The sequence below is a fragment of the Morus notabilis genome, unplaced genomic scaffold (genome assembly GCF_000414095.1).
Source record: "Morus notabilis unplaced genomic scaffold, ASM41409v2 Scaffold305, whole genome shotgun sequence".
Taxonomy (NCBI): Eukaryota; Viridiplantae; Streptophyta; class Magnoliopsida; order Rosales; family Moraceae; genus Morus; species Morus notabilis.
This window is the reverse complement of record NW_010358151.1, coordinates 136,197-151,804: the sequence shown is the minus strand read 5'-3', so window position 1 is coordinate 151,804 and position 15,608 is coordinate 136,197. Positions and strand designations below refer to the sequence as shown.

Genomic DNA, 15,608 nt, shown 5'->3' with positions numbered 1-15,608 from the left:
TCATGTCATCATATTTATATAGTATACCGCTTAATACAATATTGATATTTGACTGATTTTTTCATGTTAATTTCATATAATCACATTTCTATCTCTTACCGTATTTACCTTAGTTGTTTAGTCATACTTGTCATATATATTCTATCTAACTCTTTCGTCCCGTATCTACTTTCATTCACGTGTCACTCACTTCTGCTTTTATTTTTTTATTTTTTATTTTTTATTTTTTATTTTTTATTTTTATTTTTGCTTTGCCCTTTGTTTTCTTTTTTATATTTCCTTTTTTTTTTTCTGTTTGCATTATTGTTTTTCCTTTTTGGCAAACTCTATTCTATTATTTAGTTTGTTTTACAATGTGCTTTGAAATACTTTTGTTTTTCTTTTTCATGTTTTTCATATCAAAATAATTTCTTTCTAATATACCATACATATCTTTCCACTTTTCGCTAAAAGCTCCTACATAATTTATTTATTTTTCCAATGGGCTTCTCTAAAATACCTTTCCGTTTCTTGCTTACTTCTATTAAGATAATTTCCTTCAAATGCAACCCTACTTAGTGTGTGTATATATACATATATTCCTATATAATTCTTATTATATTAAAAGTTATTCTTATAAATATTTTTTTTGTAATTGGCCAACTAAAGGTTTTCCTCAAACATGTCTTTCCGTAAAGAGAAAATTAGTGAACTCACTTTATAAATGCATTTTTCTAAGATTTTTACCCTTTATTTTTAATTAATACGCTTTTAACTAATATAATTTTTTGACTAAAGAGTATTAATCAAGAATAAATAGTAAAAATCGTAGATTCATATATTGTTAGAGGTATTTGTCTCCTTTTTCCTTTCTTAAACAAAATTTTCACTTAGCCATTTCAACTACTATTTCCTCACAAATACATTTTCTCTAATTTATTCATGTTAAGATAAATTTCTAACAAAGTTTTTTCTTTCTTTGCTTCTACTAAAATAATTAAATTTTCATATATGTCCCTTTCAATTTGTTTCTTTTTTCCTTTTTCCAAATGCTCCTCTAGTGCTTAATTGTTTTTTGATGTGCTTCTTTAATATACTTTTTTCCCCCTCATATATGTCCTAAGTTATTTTTTTTCCTTCTCTTTTTGACATAGGCTCCTTTACAGCTTAATTAACTTTGCATGTGATTCTTTGAAATATATATTTTTTAGATTTCTCTTATTAAGTACATATATATATATAAATTTAAATATGTAGCTGCTTATTTCGAGTAATTCTTATTTTATCCAAAATGATTCTTATAAATATCTTTTGGGATAAAATCATTTTATCATCTTGTATCATTGTAAAATATGCTCTTAGTAGTCTGAATTTTTAATAAATATTAAAATCGTAACTCAACGTTTTAAAAACATTTTTTAGTACCTTAAGGCCCTTTTTTAAGATGTAAAATGTCTTTACTACATTTTTAATTATTTTACCATGAATTAAATTTTACAAAATATATTAAAAATATTAAAAAAATAAAAAAATGAAAAATAAACTCAAGCATTCATCTTCTTCCTCCTCCATCTAAAAAAACTAACAAATTAATTGTGCGTTTATAATTCGTTCTAAAGTGATTTTATTTTTTTGTATGAAAATGAAAATAAAAACGTTTTCAATCTCAAACAGAAATCATTTTAGAAAATGCGCTTGGTAATTTTATCAAAAGATTATTTTCAGTATAAAAAAAACCTATTAATATCTCTTTCTCTTTCTCTCTGCTCGAGAGAGGAGAAAACGAAAACAAAAAATGAAAAATGACTTTTTTATTTCTCTTTCATTTTACACTAAATTAAAAAGTCATTTTCATTTCCGTTTTCTGTCTTTATTACGTCAAACGTCATTTTAAAAATGTTTTCATTTTTTTTCTCAAAAAATATGAAAAACAAAAACATGATCAATTCTAATGTTTCAGACTTTCTCTTCTGCTCTTTACATCAGATTTGAAAATAAAAAAACTCATCACACTTTCTATTTACCGCACACTAAGCTCATATCCAATTACCAGTTTCCAATTTTTGGTTCAAAATTGAACACTAAACATAAAAATTCTATTTAAACCCCTTATAAATTCTCCAATTTCTAGTCTTCAGTTCAAAATGAACACCAAAAAGAAAAAAAGTTCTCATCAGCACGTCATACCCAGTTGCCATCTTGAGCTCAAAACTGAATACCAACGGAAAAAAAAAAAAACACTCATTTGAATGCTAATGCCTATCAGAGCAACTACAAAAGGAACTCCCTAAATTTTAATTAAATTTTAGCTAAAATGACTAGAATGCTATTTTATCTAGTAATTTTTAAGTAATTCATTTCAATCAAACGTCATATTTTAACTAAATATAGATTATTTAATATTTATTCAATTTAAAATATCAATAACTCTTTGAATTTTAAAAAATAATTTCTTTTACATGTGTTTTTATTTTTATTTTTTGTCAATGGCTAAAATAATTTTTTAAATGTGTCCATACTTAATTATTTTTCCTATAATTCATTTTATATCAAAAGTTATTTTTATACACATTTTTAATAGTGCATCCACATAGCTCTTTTCAAATTGTCACTTGGTAACTCCCTCTTTTTTATTTTTATTTTTGTAGAACTGTTCTGTTATTTTATTTTTTTTATTTTATGAATTTTTTTTTACACTTTAATTTTTCACGTGCTTTGCTCTTTTTTTTTTTTTCAACTGCTCTTCTATAGTCTAATATTTTAACAATTATCTATACATTCAATTCAACATTTAACATATATAAAAGTAGCCAAGTGGACTGGGCTCCTAAGGAGGCCACGTGTTGGCATCTGTTGGCCTCTTTCTTCTTTTTTTTGTCTTTTTTTTTTAATTTTCATCTTTCTCTTTATTTTTTAATTTTTTAATTTTTTCTTATTTTCTTTTGCTTATTGTCTTTTTAATTTTTCCTTTGACAGTTTTTTTCTTTTACAATATCTTTCTTCGAAATATTTTCTTTTTTCTTCCTTTTAATTAAAATAATTTCTTCTAAATATGTCCTTACATTTTTTTTGGATAAAAAACTCTTATATAACTTTAAATCTTTATTTTTTCTTGTTTAACTTTTCCTCTTTTTATTTTTTTAATCTTTTTTACTATTTCTTCTTCTTTTTTTTTGTTTATTGATTTTTTTCTTCCTGACATTCTCTAATCGTTACATTTTTTTACGCTTCTTTAAATTATTTTTTAATTAAAATAATTTCTTTTAATTGTCTCTATGCTTAAACTTTTTCTTTTTTTTGGGTCAAAAACTCATATAATTTTAATTTTTTAAATATGATTTTTAAAGATATTTTTTTCTCTTACTCTAGTTGATGAATTTAGAGGACGTTTGATTTATGTATTCAGAATCATGATTTAGAACTATTCTCATTTTATGTTTATTTTTTATGAGACAAAATTACTATAAAAAAATTATAAATCATAATTTAAAATCAGAGACGAATATAATAAATAAACGTCCCTAATTTTTAAGGAGACTAGTGTTTTGACATAGAAATCAAAGTTACAAAGGTATTCCTCACGTACGCACGTGGTTTAACTAGTTTAATAGGAAAAAAAAAAAAAACAAACTAGGAGTCCATTTGGTTGGAGAATTCGTTTTCTGATTCGAATTATGATTCATGATTCGCTACAGTATTTTCTCTCATAAAAAACACACATAAATTGAAAATGATTCTAATCTCATAGTTCTAATCCATGAATCAAACGGGCTCAATAGTCCACGTATACGGCTAAAACATATAAAGTCAAACAAAAAACGACAACAAACTTAGTTGAAGAAACGACGATAAACTGGTATTTGCTACGACACTACTTTTTCCCCAGTCTCCACACTGTCTTCCAGCCCACGCCGCTGCCGACGTGACCGTTTGTTTCAGTTTACACCTTTTTTTTTCTCTCGGCCAATTGCCAAACATTTCAATTTTAATCCACGAGCGGCGCACGTTAACAAATGGCACCCACCCGGCGCACGTTGCCTGCACCGTCTCTGTCCACGGTACCTTCTTTCTCCACCATCCAACCTTATCCTACGCACCCCCATTCCCCAACGCCATTCCCTTTCCCTTTCTCTCTCTTCTTCTCATCTTCATCTCCACCTCTTCGGTTTTCGCTAGGGTTAGGGTTAGGGTTTCCTTCTTCTTCTCCTTCTTCTTCTTCTTCTTCTTCCTCGTCTTCTTCTTCGTCTTCTGTTCGCTTCTCTCTGTTTGTCGCCCAATTCTCCATGCCCAATTCTTCGCGCTCATGGACCACCACCGAAGGCAATCCAAGGACTCCGTCTCCTACTCTAATCTCTTCAATCTCGAGGTTTGTCTTTGGAATTTTTCGTCGCCTTTTGTTTTCTCCATTTTTTCGTCGGATTGCTGCATCTTTTGGTCTTGTGAAATTCGAGCTCTTTATATTTGTTTTCTCTTTCGTTTCGGGAATTTTTTTAAATTGGACGTGTTTGATTTTGTTTAGTTGATAGAATTATGTTTCTCTCGTTGAGAAATTTGATCGCTTGTTAATTTAGTCTTTTGATTTTTGAGCTGTGTTTGTAGTCTTTAGTGAACTTTCAACTTCCACAACCAGATGATGACTTTGATTATTATGGAAATAGTAGTCAGGATGAGAGTAGAGGTAGCCGAGGTACGTTATTTTATTTTATTTTATTTTTTTTTTGTGATTTGTTTTTTTTAATGTTTATTTTTAATTCTTGAACCCTCAATTATTCATTTGAAGCTTTTGTTTGTAATGCGCTTTAATTTTTAAAAAAATTATTGTTTCTAAGCGTTGTAATACCAATTACCAAATATGTAATGTAAACTTATGTGTGATAGTAATACTTTGTTGCTCTTTTTGGGTTTGTTTGGCATTGTAGGTGGAGCAATTGCAAACCAAGGTAATGGGCTAGTTTCAGGGGAGTTTAACTCAAGAAAAAGACGGAGGTCGCAGAACAGCGAATACGACGACGGGGAGAACTATTACACCACACACATTACAGAGGAACGGTATCGATCAATGCTTGGAGAACACATTCAGAAGTATAAGAGGAGGTTCAAGGATTCCTCCGCAAGCCCTGCCCCGACCAAGATGGGAGTTCCGATGCCAAAGAGTAACTTGGGCTTGAAAGGTAGGAAGTTGAGGAATGAGCAACGGGGAGGGTTTCTCGAATCGGAAACTACACCGGATTGGCTCAATGATGTTAATCCTCCGAAAACGGGGAACTTCCGCCAAGCAGATTTTGCTCCGCCAAATGACATCGATAGGTTGGTTTTCCAACATCTTCTCTAGCACTGACTGCTAGGAGAGCGAGATGAAAATTTATTGAAAATATTTATCCTTAGAATAGTGAGATAAATGATTTCTACTTTCATGCAGAACAATGTATGAGCCTCCTTATCTGGATATTGGGGATGGAATCACCTACAAGATTCCTCCAACTTATGACAAGCTGGCAACTTCCTTGAACTTGCCAAGCTTTTCTGATATTCGAGTGGAGGAAATTTACTTAGAAGGCACATTGGATTTAGGGTCCTTAGCAGCAATGATGTCTACTGATAAAAGGTTTGGACATAAAAACCACGCGGGTATGGGCGAGCCCCATCTGCAGTACGATTCTCTTCATTCAAGATTGATGGCAATGCCAGCTTCTAATTCAGCTCAGAAGTTCAATCTAGAAGTCTCTGATATAGTAAATTCGTCCATCCCAGAGGGGGCAGCTGGAAATATTAAGAGGTCTATTCTGTCTGAGGGTGGTGTTTTGCAGGTCTACTATGTGAAAGTTTTAGAGAAAGGCGATACATATGAGGTTTTGATCCCTTTCCCTATCAAGTGTGATTGTCTAATGACGTTTTTTTCCCTTCACGTTCTCGCTCTCTGTCTATATACATATATAGGTTCCTTGTCTGAGAATGGTTTTTGATTTAGTTCTGGCTTTGTCACTGCAGATAATTGAAAGAAGCTTACCTAAGAAGCAAAAAGCAAAGAAAGATCCTTCTGTAATTGAGAGGGAGGAAAGGGAGAAGATTGGAAAATTTTGGATAAACATTGTAAGACGAGACATACCGAAGCATCATAGGAATTTTACAACCTTTCACAGGAAGCAACTAATTGATGCAAAGAGGGTTTCAGAAAGCTGTCAGAGAGAGGCAAGTCAATTTTTTCTCTCCATGAAGAGTTACGTCCTTTGTTGTGGCATTCGGGACGTACCTTTTATTTATTAATTTGTTTATTTGTTTATTTATTTATTTATTTGCAAACTTAGTAGATACTGAGGCCTCATTTCATTAATGTATATGATCTAGTACTGTATTCTGAACTATTATTTTTGTTCGTCTATCAAAAAATTTACAAGTACTGAAAATATGCTTGTATCTGATATCTTTTTCAGGTGAAACTAAAAGTGAGTAGATCACTTAAATTGATGAAGAGTGCTGCATTTCGCACAAGGAGGTTAGCCAGAGATATGTTGCTCTTTTGGAAGAGAGTAGATAAAGAGATGGTAACTTTCCCCTTTCCTTCATGGAGAACAGTGATTACATTTAGAAATAATAATTAATCTGGCTGTAATAGGCACCATGCCCTACCAAGTCAGCGGGGGGCTTTTGGGAGCAAATTAGGAGCATGGCATGATTCATTAATACACTGGAGTGGATTTTGGGAGTCAATGTTTAAGAGTTATATTTCATGGTATCAGCGTTAATTATCTTTCGGTATTTACTTGCTGCTTTATGTTGCAGGCAGAAGTGAGGAAAAGGGAAGAGAGAGAAGCTGCTGAAGCCCTGAGGCGTGAACAGGAGCTTCGAGAAGCAAAGAGACAGCAACAAAGGCTGAATTTTCTTATTCAACAAACTGAGCTTTACAGCCACTTTATGCAGAAAAAGTCAAGCGCACAGCCATCTGAAGCTGCACTTCTAGGGGATGAGGAAATAAAAGAGCAAGAAGTGCTTATGAGCTCTTCAGTTGAGGAGGATGATCCTGAAGAGGCTGAGTTGAAGAGAGAGGCTTTGAGAGCTGCTCACGATGCTGTCTCTAAGCAGAAAACACTAACAAGTGCATTTGATACTGAATGTCGTAGGTTGCGCCAGGATGGTGAACCTGAGATTCCACAGGAGGTTCCTGGAGCTAGTAATATAGATCTACATCATCCGTAAGCTAATCTTTTGATATTTCCATATTCCGTAGGTTTTACTTGCTTTGGAACAAATTAAGGAGTCTCTGGCAATGCGCTTTTCTGTCATTTTGATTGAATCTATGTTTCTGCATTTACAGTTCTACCATGCCAGTGACATCAACTGTTCAAACACCACAGATGTTTAGAGGTTCTCTTAAAGAGTATCAGCTAAAAGGTCTTCAGTGGCTTGTTAATTGTTATGAGCAGGTTGTTGAGCGCATTGACAAATGCCAACATATCAAAAATATATTGCAGTTTGATTCTTTTCATTTGATTGTTTATTAAGGAGTTTATTGTTGTCCATAGGGTTTAAATGGAATTCTTGCCGATGAAATGGGCCTTGGAAAGACCATACAAGCCATGGCATTTTTGGCTCATTTAGCCGAGGTAATTATTTGACTTGGTGTCTAATGCATACATGTCTCCCCTTGATTGTGACTTGGAATGATTTTCCATTCAGGAAAAGAATATATGGGGGCCTTTTTTGGTTGTTGCTCCTGCATCTGTATTGAATAACTGGGCTGATGAAATTAGTCGTTTTTGCCCTGAACTGAAAACTCTTCCATATTGGGGTGGGGTTCAAGACCGTGCAGTACTTAGAAAGAAAATCAACCCAAAGACTCTTTACCGTAGGTAAGCAAATTTTATTATGTTAGTTTATTTTTTAAGTGCAATAATGATTTGGTAAAAAAGATAAAACATTTGGGTTTCATTTGTCGTTTTATTTACTATAAACATGTAAACATTTATTGTTTTAGATTTTACTTTATGTTTCTAGTATAAATACCTGGGTTTCAGTATTACATTTCATTTCACCTGTAGGTAGACAATTGGCTTTCAAGTTTAGTCTCCTTTTTTTTTTTTTGTGTGTGCAATAATGTTGTTGTAAGAAGAAAAGAATTTGGGCTCGTTTAACTCATTATTCACTATAAACATATTTAATCTATAGCTGCATAATGAATTATTGTTCGATTTATTAATATATTTTCTCCATCTCTTTCCAGGGATGCTGGGTTTCATATCCTTATTACCAGCTACCAGTTGCTAGTTTCTGATGAGAAGTATTTTCGGCGTGTAAAATGGCAATATATGGTGTTGGATGAAGCCCAAGCAATTAAAAGTTCAAACAGGTTAGACTGTCTGAACTGAATAGTCTTTTGCTACATGTTCATTAAGTATTAGCTTTTCTCCGGAGTCAACTACTGGTATTACCTATTGCTTGTGTTTGTTTTTATTTCAGAACAGAATTGTACTAAATTATGCAGGTTTATAATTTAGGGGAAAAAAAAAAGAAACAAAAGTATTGCACTAGAGAAAAAACGTTCTGATTTTTCTTCATGTTTGCTACCGGATAAAATAGACTACTGGCATCTAGAAAAAGATAAATAAGGGGAAATTAAGTTCCGTTGTCATATCTTTTCCTTTCCTGCATATGATATTTTGATCAACCAATTACTCTTTTTGTTTGTTTTCATTTGATGTACTTTACTGGTCGTAGATCACCATTATTCTCGGATGATAAATTTCCAACGCTTGATTAAGGATCGATTGTGTATCTTGTATGGATGTGCAAAAAGCATGGCATCATGAAATATGTTCCTTTGAACTGCATGCTACCAGTTTTGCTGCATTGGAATTTGTTTACCTTTATTTATAGTTTGTTTGTCAGCTACATCAATATTCTCAAAGTTTTATTATATCCTGGAATGTTATATTCTATTTTTCCTGCATTCTCATACATATCCTGTTGCTTATTTGACAGTATAAGATGGAAGACACTGCTTAGTTTTAATTGCCGAAATAGATTGCTGCTGACTGGTACACCTATCCAAAATAATATGGCAGAGTTGTGGGCCCTTCTCCATTTCATTATGCCAACGTTATTTGACAGCCACGAACAGTTTAATGAGTGGTTTTCTAAAGGGTATGCTGTCTTTTGTCAAGAGTACTGAGTTGATTGATAACTAGCATCTGTTAATCATGTTTCCTTATTAATGATAATTTGTCACATGTTACCAGAATTGAGGGCCATGCAGAACATGGTGGCACCTTGAACGAGCACCAACTTAACAGATTGGTGAGCATCTTTGATGCACATAATTAATATGTTTTTCTTGAAATGCTATCTTTAAAAATGTACATGATGAGTGTGGCGGAGACAACAAATATACTAGATGAGTGTGGCGGAGATGCGTATGTTAAGATGGATGAGTGGCCATATGAGGATGTATCGCATACGGAATGAAGTTATTCGTAGTAAAGTAGGTGTAGCACCAATAAAAGATAAGGTGCGGGAAAACCGTCTGAGGTGGTATGGGCATGTACAAAGTAGATCGTTAGATGCACTTGTTCGTGTTTGGGAGAACATTCAAATACCTAGTACTAGGAGAGCGAGGGGTAGACCAAGAATTACTTGGGCCGACGTAGTTAGGCATGACTTTCAAGATCTAAAGCTTTAGGAGGGTCTCGTGTTTAATAGAACACACTGGAAACGATAAATCCATATAGCCGACCCCAATTAATTTGGAATTGAGGCTTGTATTTGTTGTTGTTGTTGCTATCTTTAAAAATGTGTAACTGCAAATGTAAGCCAATTTTTCAATTCCTGGTGAAGCTGAGAATTCTGCGAAGATATTGGTTGTCTAATCTCTAGACCTCTTGGTGGACATTCTTTTTTTTTTTTTGGCAGTTTTTTGTTTTCTTAATCTTTTTAATAACCTTGGTTTTTATATAGTATCAGTTACAATCTTTGTTGTAAACTTTATTACCAGCTGCTTTCAAATTTGACAAGTGAAACTTTTAATGACTGCTGTATGATGTATATTTTCCTTCTTGCCCCTACAGCATTCTATATTAAAGCCTTTCATGCTACGTCGAGTTAAAACAGATGTAGTTTCGGAGCTAACTAGTAAAACCGAGATCATGGTACATTGCAAATTGAGTTCTCAACAACAAGCTTTTTATCAAGCTATCAAGAACAAGATATCTCTTGCCGAGTTGTTCGACAGCAAGCGTGGACATCTTAATGAGAAGAAAATTCTTAATTTAATGAACATCGTCATTCAGTTAAGAAAGGTGGGCTGTATATAAATAATTTTTTCTCCACCATGGTTCATATTATGATTCCGCTATGAGCAATTGGGTAATGAACGCCGAACAGTGAAACGTATTTTTGTCGTGAAATATCTCTTAATTTAATGAACATCGTTATTTCTGCTTTGTTGGATGATAGGTTTGCAACCATCCTGAGCTATTTGAGAGGAGTGAAGGGAGCACGTACTTCTACTTTGGTGAGATACCTAATTCTCTTCTACCCCCTCCCTTTGGGGAATTGGAGGACGTACACTACTCAGGGGGTCATAATCCTATTATATTCAAGGTATTTGCAGCTGTTTTACCGATATTTTTGTTGGTCTCGAACTTTGACAGTGAGAGTTATTGTTTTTCTCATATCAGTTCATTCCCACATTTCTACACCATGTCTCTTTCTTCATTATTCAATTAACGTAGAAGGATAAAGAGTAGAAGTTACTTCTATATTGGTCAATATGCACATCATGCTTTTCACTGCCTTTTCGTTGCTGGCTTTACATTCTGCATAAATCCAAAAACATGTTAGCAAGTAGCACTAGCTTGATGCCGTGTTTATATTGGTCACATTGTTGGACATAATCTCCTTGGTATTTCTTTGTAATCTTCACATTATTGGACTTAGGCCATCACTTCACACTATTGGGTTCTTGTACATCTTAGTTAACACTGCCATCAAGATTAGTAATAGCTTTGAGACCTTTGAAGCAATGGGAAAGACCACATTTGTCATGTCTGATAGCCAGTTTGTTCTGGACTTATGGCTTTTGTTAGAGCTTATACTGTTATGTTCTTTTGAGCAATGCTGCTCAGCCCTTTGGAGCTGGAAATCGCACGGAAGCCACATAGGAGAGACCCATGCTTGGGGCCTAACCCATGTTTGCCATGCTTGGTTTTAGTGGAGCTGCACAATATGTTTGTTTCTTTCTAGTTTCTGCTGCCAGTATCTTAGATTGAAAGCTCTGTGTTTGGCTGTGTGCATGTGTATGTATATCTTTCTTTTGATACTTAAATGCATTATGCCCCAAATATGAGGAAATCTAATTTTTGGATTTTTTTTTCTTATTTAAGGTCCCAAAACTTGTCTACATAGATGTTCTGCAAAAACGTGACATATCTACTTCAGCAGTTGTACGTGGTATCAGCAGAGAATCCTTCGAGAAATATTTTAATATATATTCTCCAGACAATGTTTATAGATCCATATTTGCAAATGAGAATCGGTCAGATGGCTTGTCTGTTGAAAGTGGATCTTTTGGTTTTACTCACCTGATGGATCTGTGTCCCGCTGAGGTTGCATTTCTGGGAACCAGTTCTTTTATGGAGTGCCTAATGTTTTCTCTTACGAGATGGGACCGGCAGTTTTTGGATGGAATAATAGATTCATTTATGGAAACTGTGGATGATGATCATGAACTCGGTTACCTTGAGAGTGGAAAAGTGAGAGCTGTTACACGAATGTTGCTTATGCCATCAAAATCTGCAACTAATTTGCTTCAGAGGAAATTCACAACAGGGCCTGGTGATGCTCCTTTTGAGGCTTTAATTGTCTCTCATGAGGACAGGCTTCTGTCAAACATCATACTTCTTCATTCAGTTTACACATTCATCCCTAAGACTAGAGCTCCCCCTGTATGTTTGCTCTGTTAAGTTATTAATATTCTTCTACTGTTTTACACAATATTTGACTTTATCTAAAGCTTTCTCCTCTTGTTATTAGGTTGATGCACATTGTTCTGACAGGAACTTTGCTTACAAAATTAATGATGAACGACATTGTCCTTGGGTTAAGAGGTTGTTTGTGGGGTTTGCACGGACATCTGACTGTAATGGGCCCAAAATGCCAGATTCTCCTCATCATTTAATTCAGGAGATTGATTCTGAATTACCTGTTTCACAACCGGCCCTTCAGTTGACGTACACGATTTTTGGCTCTTCTCCTCCTATGCAAAGCTTTGACCCAGCAAAATTGCTGACAGTAAGCCCAGCCCGTTCATAGTTTCCTTTTCGTATTCAGTTACCATATTTCTCTTCCTGGCTTTCGAAGTATATGGTATAATAATAATAATTATATTTTTTTTTTTTGTAGGACTCGGGAAAACTTCAAACACTTGATATATTGTTGAAACGCTTGAGAGCAGAAAATCACCGTGTTCTTTTATTTGCTCAAATGACGAAGATGCTGAATATTCTTGAGGTAATTTAAATTGTTTCTTTAAAATTCATAGGTTATTGAGTTTAGTTCTAAATTCTAATTTGGTCATGTCTTTACCTGTGCCCTGATTTAAGACATGGATGTAGTCATGGCATTATTAGGCCTAACAGGATACTGTCTGGATTTTACTCGATGTTTATGCGTTGATTTTCCATTTGGAACTAATGTAGCATCAAAAGTGATTCACTTTTCTTTCCTCGTAACAACTTACCCATGTTATTGTAACTTTTGAATTGTTGTGTGCAGGACTACATGAACTATAGGAAATATAAATATCTCAGACTCGATGGATCCTCCACTATAATGGACCGCAGGGACATGGTCAGGGACTTTCAGCTTCGGTAGGGACTTATCTCTCTTGTGGTGTTTTCTTCAAGTGTTCTTTACATCTGACTTCTTTTTTTCCCCATTTGCCGTAGCATAGGCATGAGATCTGGCGTGTCTATGAAATCTGTGACATGTATTTGTTGCAGGAGTGACATTTTTGTGTTCTTGCTAAGTACAAGAGCTGGTGGACTTGGCATTAATTTGACTGCTGCCGACACTGTCATATTCTATGAAAGTGATTGGAATCCAACTTTGGATTTACAGGCAATGGATAGAGCTCACAGATTGGGTCAAACCAAAGATGTGAGTTTATTGTCGTTTTTTGTTGCTCGTCATCTCTCTCTCGCTCTCTCATTTTAATGTAAAGTACTTCTTTTGGTAGAACATAGTATAAAGTACTTGCTTCTCATGCTGTAGGTTACTGTGTACCGATTAATTTGTAAAGAAACAGTTGAAGAGAAGATTCTTCACAGAGCAAGTCAGAAAAATACCGTCCAGCAGCTTGTGATGACAGGCGGACATGTTCAGGGTGATCTCTTGGCTCCTGAGGACGTTGTATCTCTACTTCTGGATGATGCCCAGTTGGAGCAAAAATTGAGAGAGATTCCGTTGCAGGTGGGGTTTAAATTTTGTTCTCTTGACTTCATATCTGGGTCAAATTTTGGCCATGACTTCACTTTCCAAACAGACGTACCCCTGTCGCCCCTCCTCTTAAGTTTCAGGAAGCTTTAATTCTTTCAGTACTTTGTGATTGTAATTCCTATCATGTTTTAATTGGCAGGTAAAGGATAGACAGAAGAAAAAACAAACAAAGGGTATTCGGGTAGATGCAGAAGGTGATGCGTCTTTGGAGGATGTGGATTTAACAAGTAATGGATCTCAGGCTGCTGGATATGAGGACTCCCCGGATCGGGAGAGAGCCAAATCCAGCAACAAGAAGGTATCGGTGTTAATCCAGACTTGTTATGATCAATCTAACTCAAATTCCTCAAGTTAATCATTGCTTATTTTCAAGCATATCTTAGTGGTTTTATTCTTATGAATAAGAACTGGCATAAAGTTAAATAGCTGTAGAAGTTGCCAGTTTTTTTATGTTGGTTTCCCCAAGTTCTAATTCACATAATACTTGCTCACAGAGAAAAGCTGCTGAGAGTTCAAAATCAAGGAATGCTCAAACGGCAGATGAACCAAACTCCATGTCAATGGACTTCGATTTTGATGATACCCCTCAAAATACAGATTCAATGCCAAAATCTAAGAGGCCTAAGAGGCCTAAGAAGAGTGTAAATGAAAACCTTGAGCCCGTGTTTACGCCGACCGTAGTTCCAGAGCAGTCCCAATATCCGTCATCATTGCCCGAGGCAAGTTCCGGTGGTACCAAAGCACAAGCGGGCGAAGATGGCTCCACTCACAACAACTCATTTACTTGAGATACAAGTCTTGAGATTTTTTTTATCAAGCTCGGCAATTTTTTTGGTAGGAGGCTGCAAATATTTCTCTTTCTGAGTGTGTTTATTTTCCAGGTCTGTTTTCATTGTTCCATTTTGGCGAAGTGACAATGGTAATAGACTAAGGGAAAGAAATCATGCTCCGTAAGTATATTAGTTTTGTCTATATTAGTTCTATTAATCGGTCTACTCCCATGAAATTACAAAGATAAGATACAGATGGAATCACTCTGTACTCTGGCAATATTTGATGGGAAGTTATAATCTTGATATTTTGCTAATAGCTCATATCAAGGGGCTTGGTTCGGGAAACTTTGCGCGCAAGATAATCTGCACGGAATTTCAAAATACAACTTCCTCTCTTGTTGCTTTAGATGTAAAAGATTTCATATTTTAATTACAGTGAAATAATGCAAAATATGAGGTTATCATGCATGTGGTGCCCGAGTTCTGCTCAATACATTCCTTATCTATGGGTTGTTTTTATTTTTTATTTATTTACATATTTTAATTACAGTGAAATAATGCAAAATATGAGGTTATCATGCATGGTGCCCGAGTTCTGCTCAATACATTCCTTATCTATGGGTTGTTTTTTTTGTGTTTTTTTTTAGTATCACGATTCACAAATAAAAGAAAAAAAAAAGTATTTACATGGTGGTTTTGGTTGGTCTCTTGTGTCATTTTCATGCAAGTAATTAATATCATGGGATGTAGTTTGATTTTCACTATTTTAGGTATGCGTACCTGAGTGCCTGTGCCGTCAAATGGTGAAAATGATATAAAACAATGATGGTTTCCCTTTATCTAAGAATGTTATATGTTACAAAAAGCACATACAATAATGATTCATAAAAAGAAACTTAATCACTTGTATAATTACCAAACAATGTATACTTTATGGATCAGAGGTAAAAACACAATTTTCAAACTGAAAACTTGAAACAAATTATTCAGGGCAAAATAACAAAAACAAAAACAACATTAATATTAATAATAATAACAATTATAACAATAACAACTAGGGTTGACAATCCAGGTAGCGACATAACGACACGACTCGAAACCCGCACAAAATTAGCGGGTTTGGGTTTACTATAAATATGTTTGGGTCATAATCGGGTTGACACGATTAACACGATTAATAAATAGATTGGGTTAGAGTTGACCTCCTAACACGAAGTGGCACGAATTGACATGATTAACTATACTTGTCATCTGTAATCTAATGATGTGATATAACATGAAATTTTATATGACATTAAATATAAATAATGTGAATTTTAATATTTCTAGATAAAATTCATTTATTTTTCTTAAAGGAAAAGATAAATT

General features: G+C 34.2%; 1 protein-coding gene across 1 annotated transcript; it reads left to right on the top strand.

The window, feature by feature from the left end:
* The first annotated feature begins 4,051 nt into the window (after window positions 1-4,051).
* LOC21399592 (DNA helicase INO80) lies at window positions 4,052-14,702 on the top strand. Its single transcript, XM_024161517.1, has 23 exons — window positions 4,052-4,345; window positions 4,579-4,666; window positions 4,899-5,286; window positions 5,399-5,828; window positions 5,968-6,168; window positions 6,411-6,521; window positions 6,760-7,169; window positions 7,292-7,400; window positions 7,500-7,580; window positions 7,654-7,826; window positions 8,198-8,323; window positions 8,956-9,117; window positions 9,213-9,270; window positions 10,038-10,268; window positions 10,426-10,572; window positions 11,355-11,915; window positions 12,004-12,261; window positions 12,373-12,480; window positions 12,745-12,839; window positions 12,972-13,128; window positions 13,243-13,440; window positions 13,607-13,765; window positions 13,962-14,702. Exons 1-23 carry the CDS (start codon window positions 4,283-4,285, stop codon window positions 14,253-14,255), a joined length of 4,608 nt encoding a protein of 1,535 aa, XP_024017285.1. The 5' UTR covers window positions 4,052-4,282; the 3' UTR covers window positions 14,256-14,702.
* Window positions 14,703-15,608: the final 906 nt, after the last annotated feature.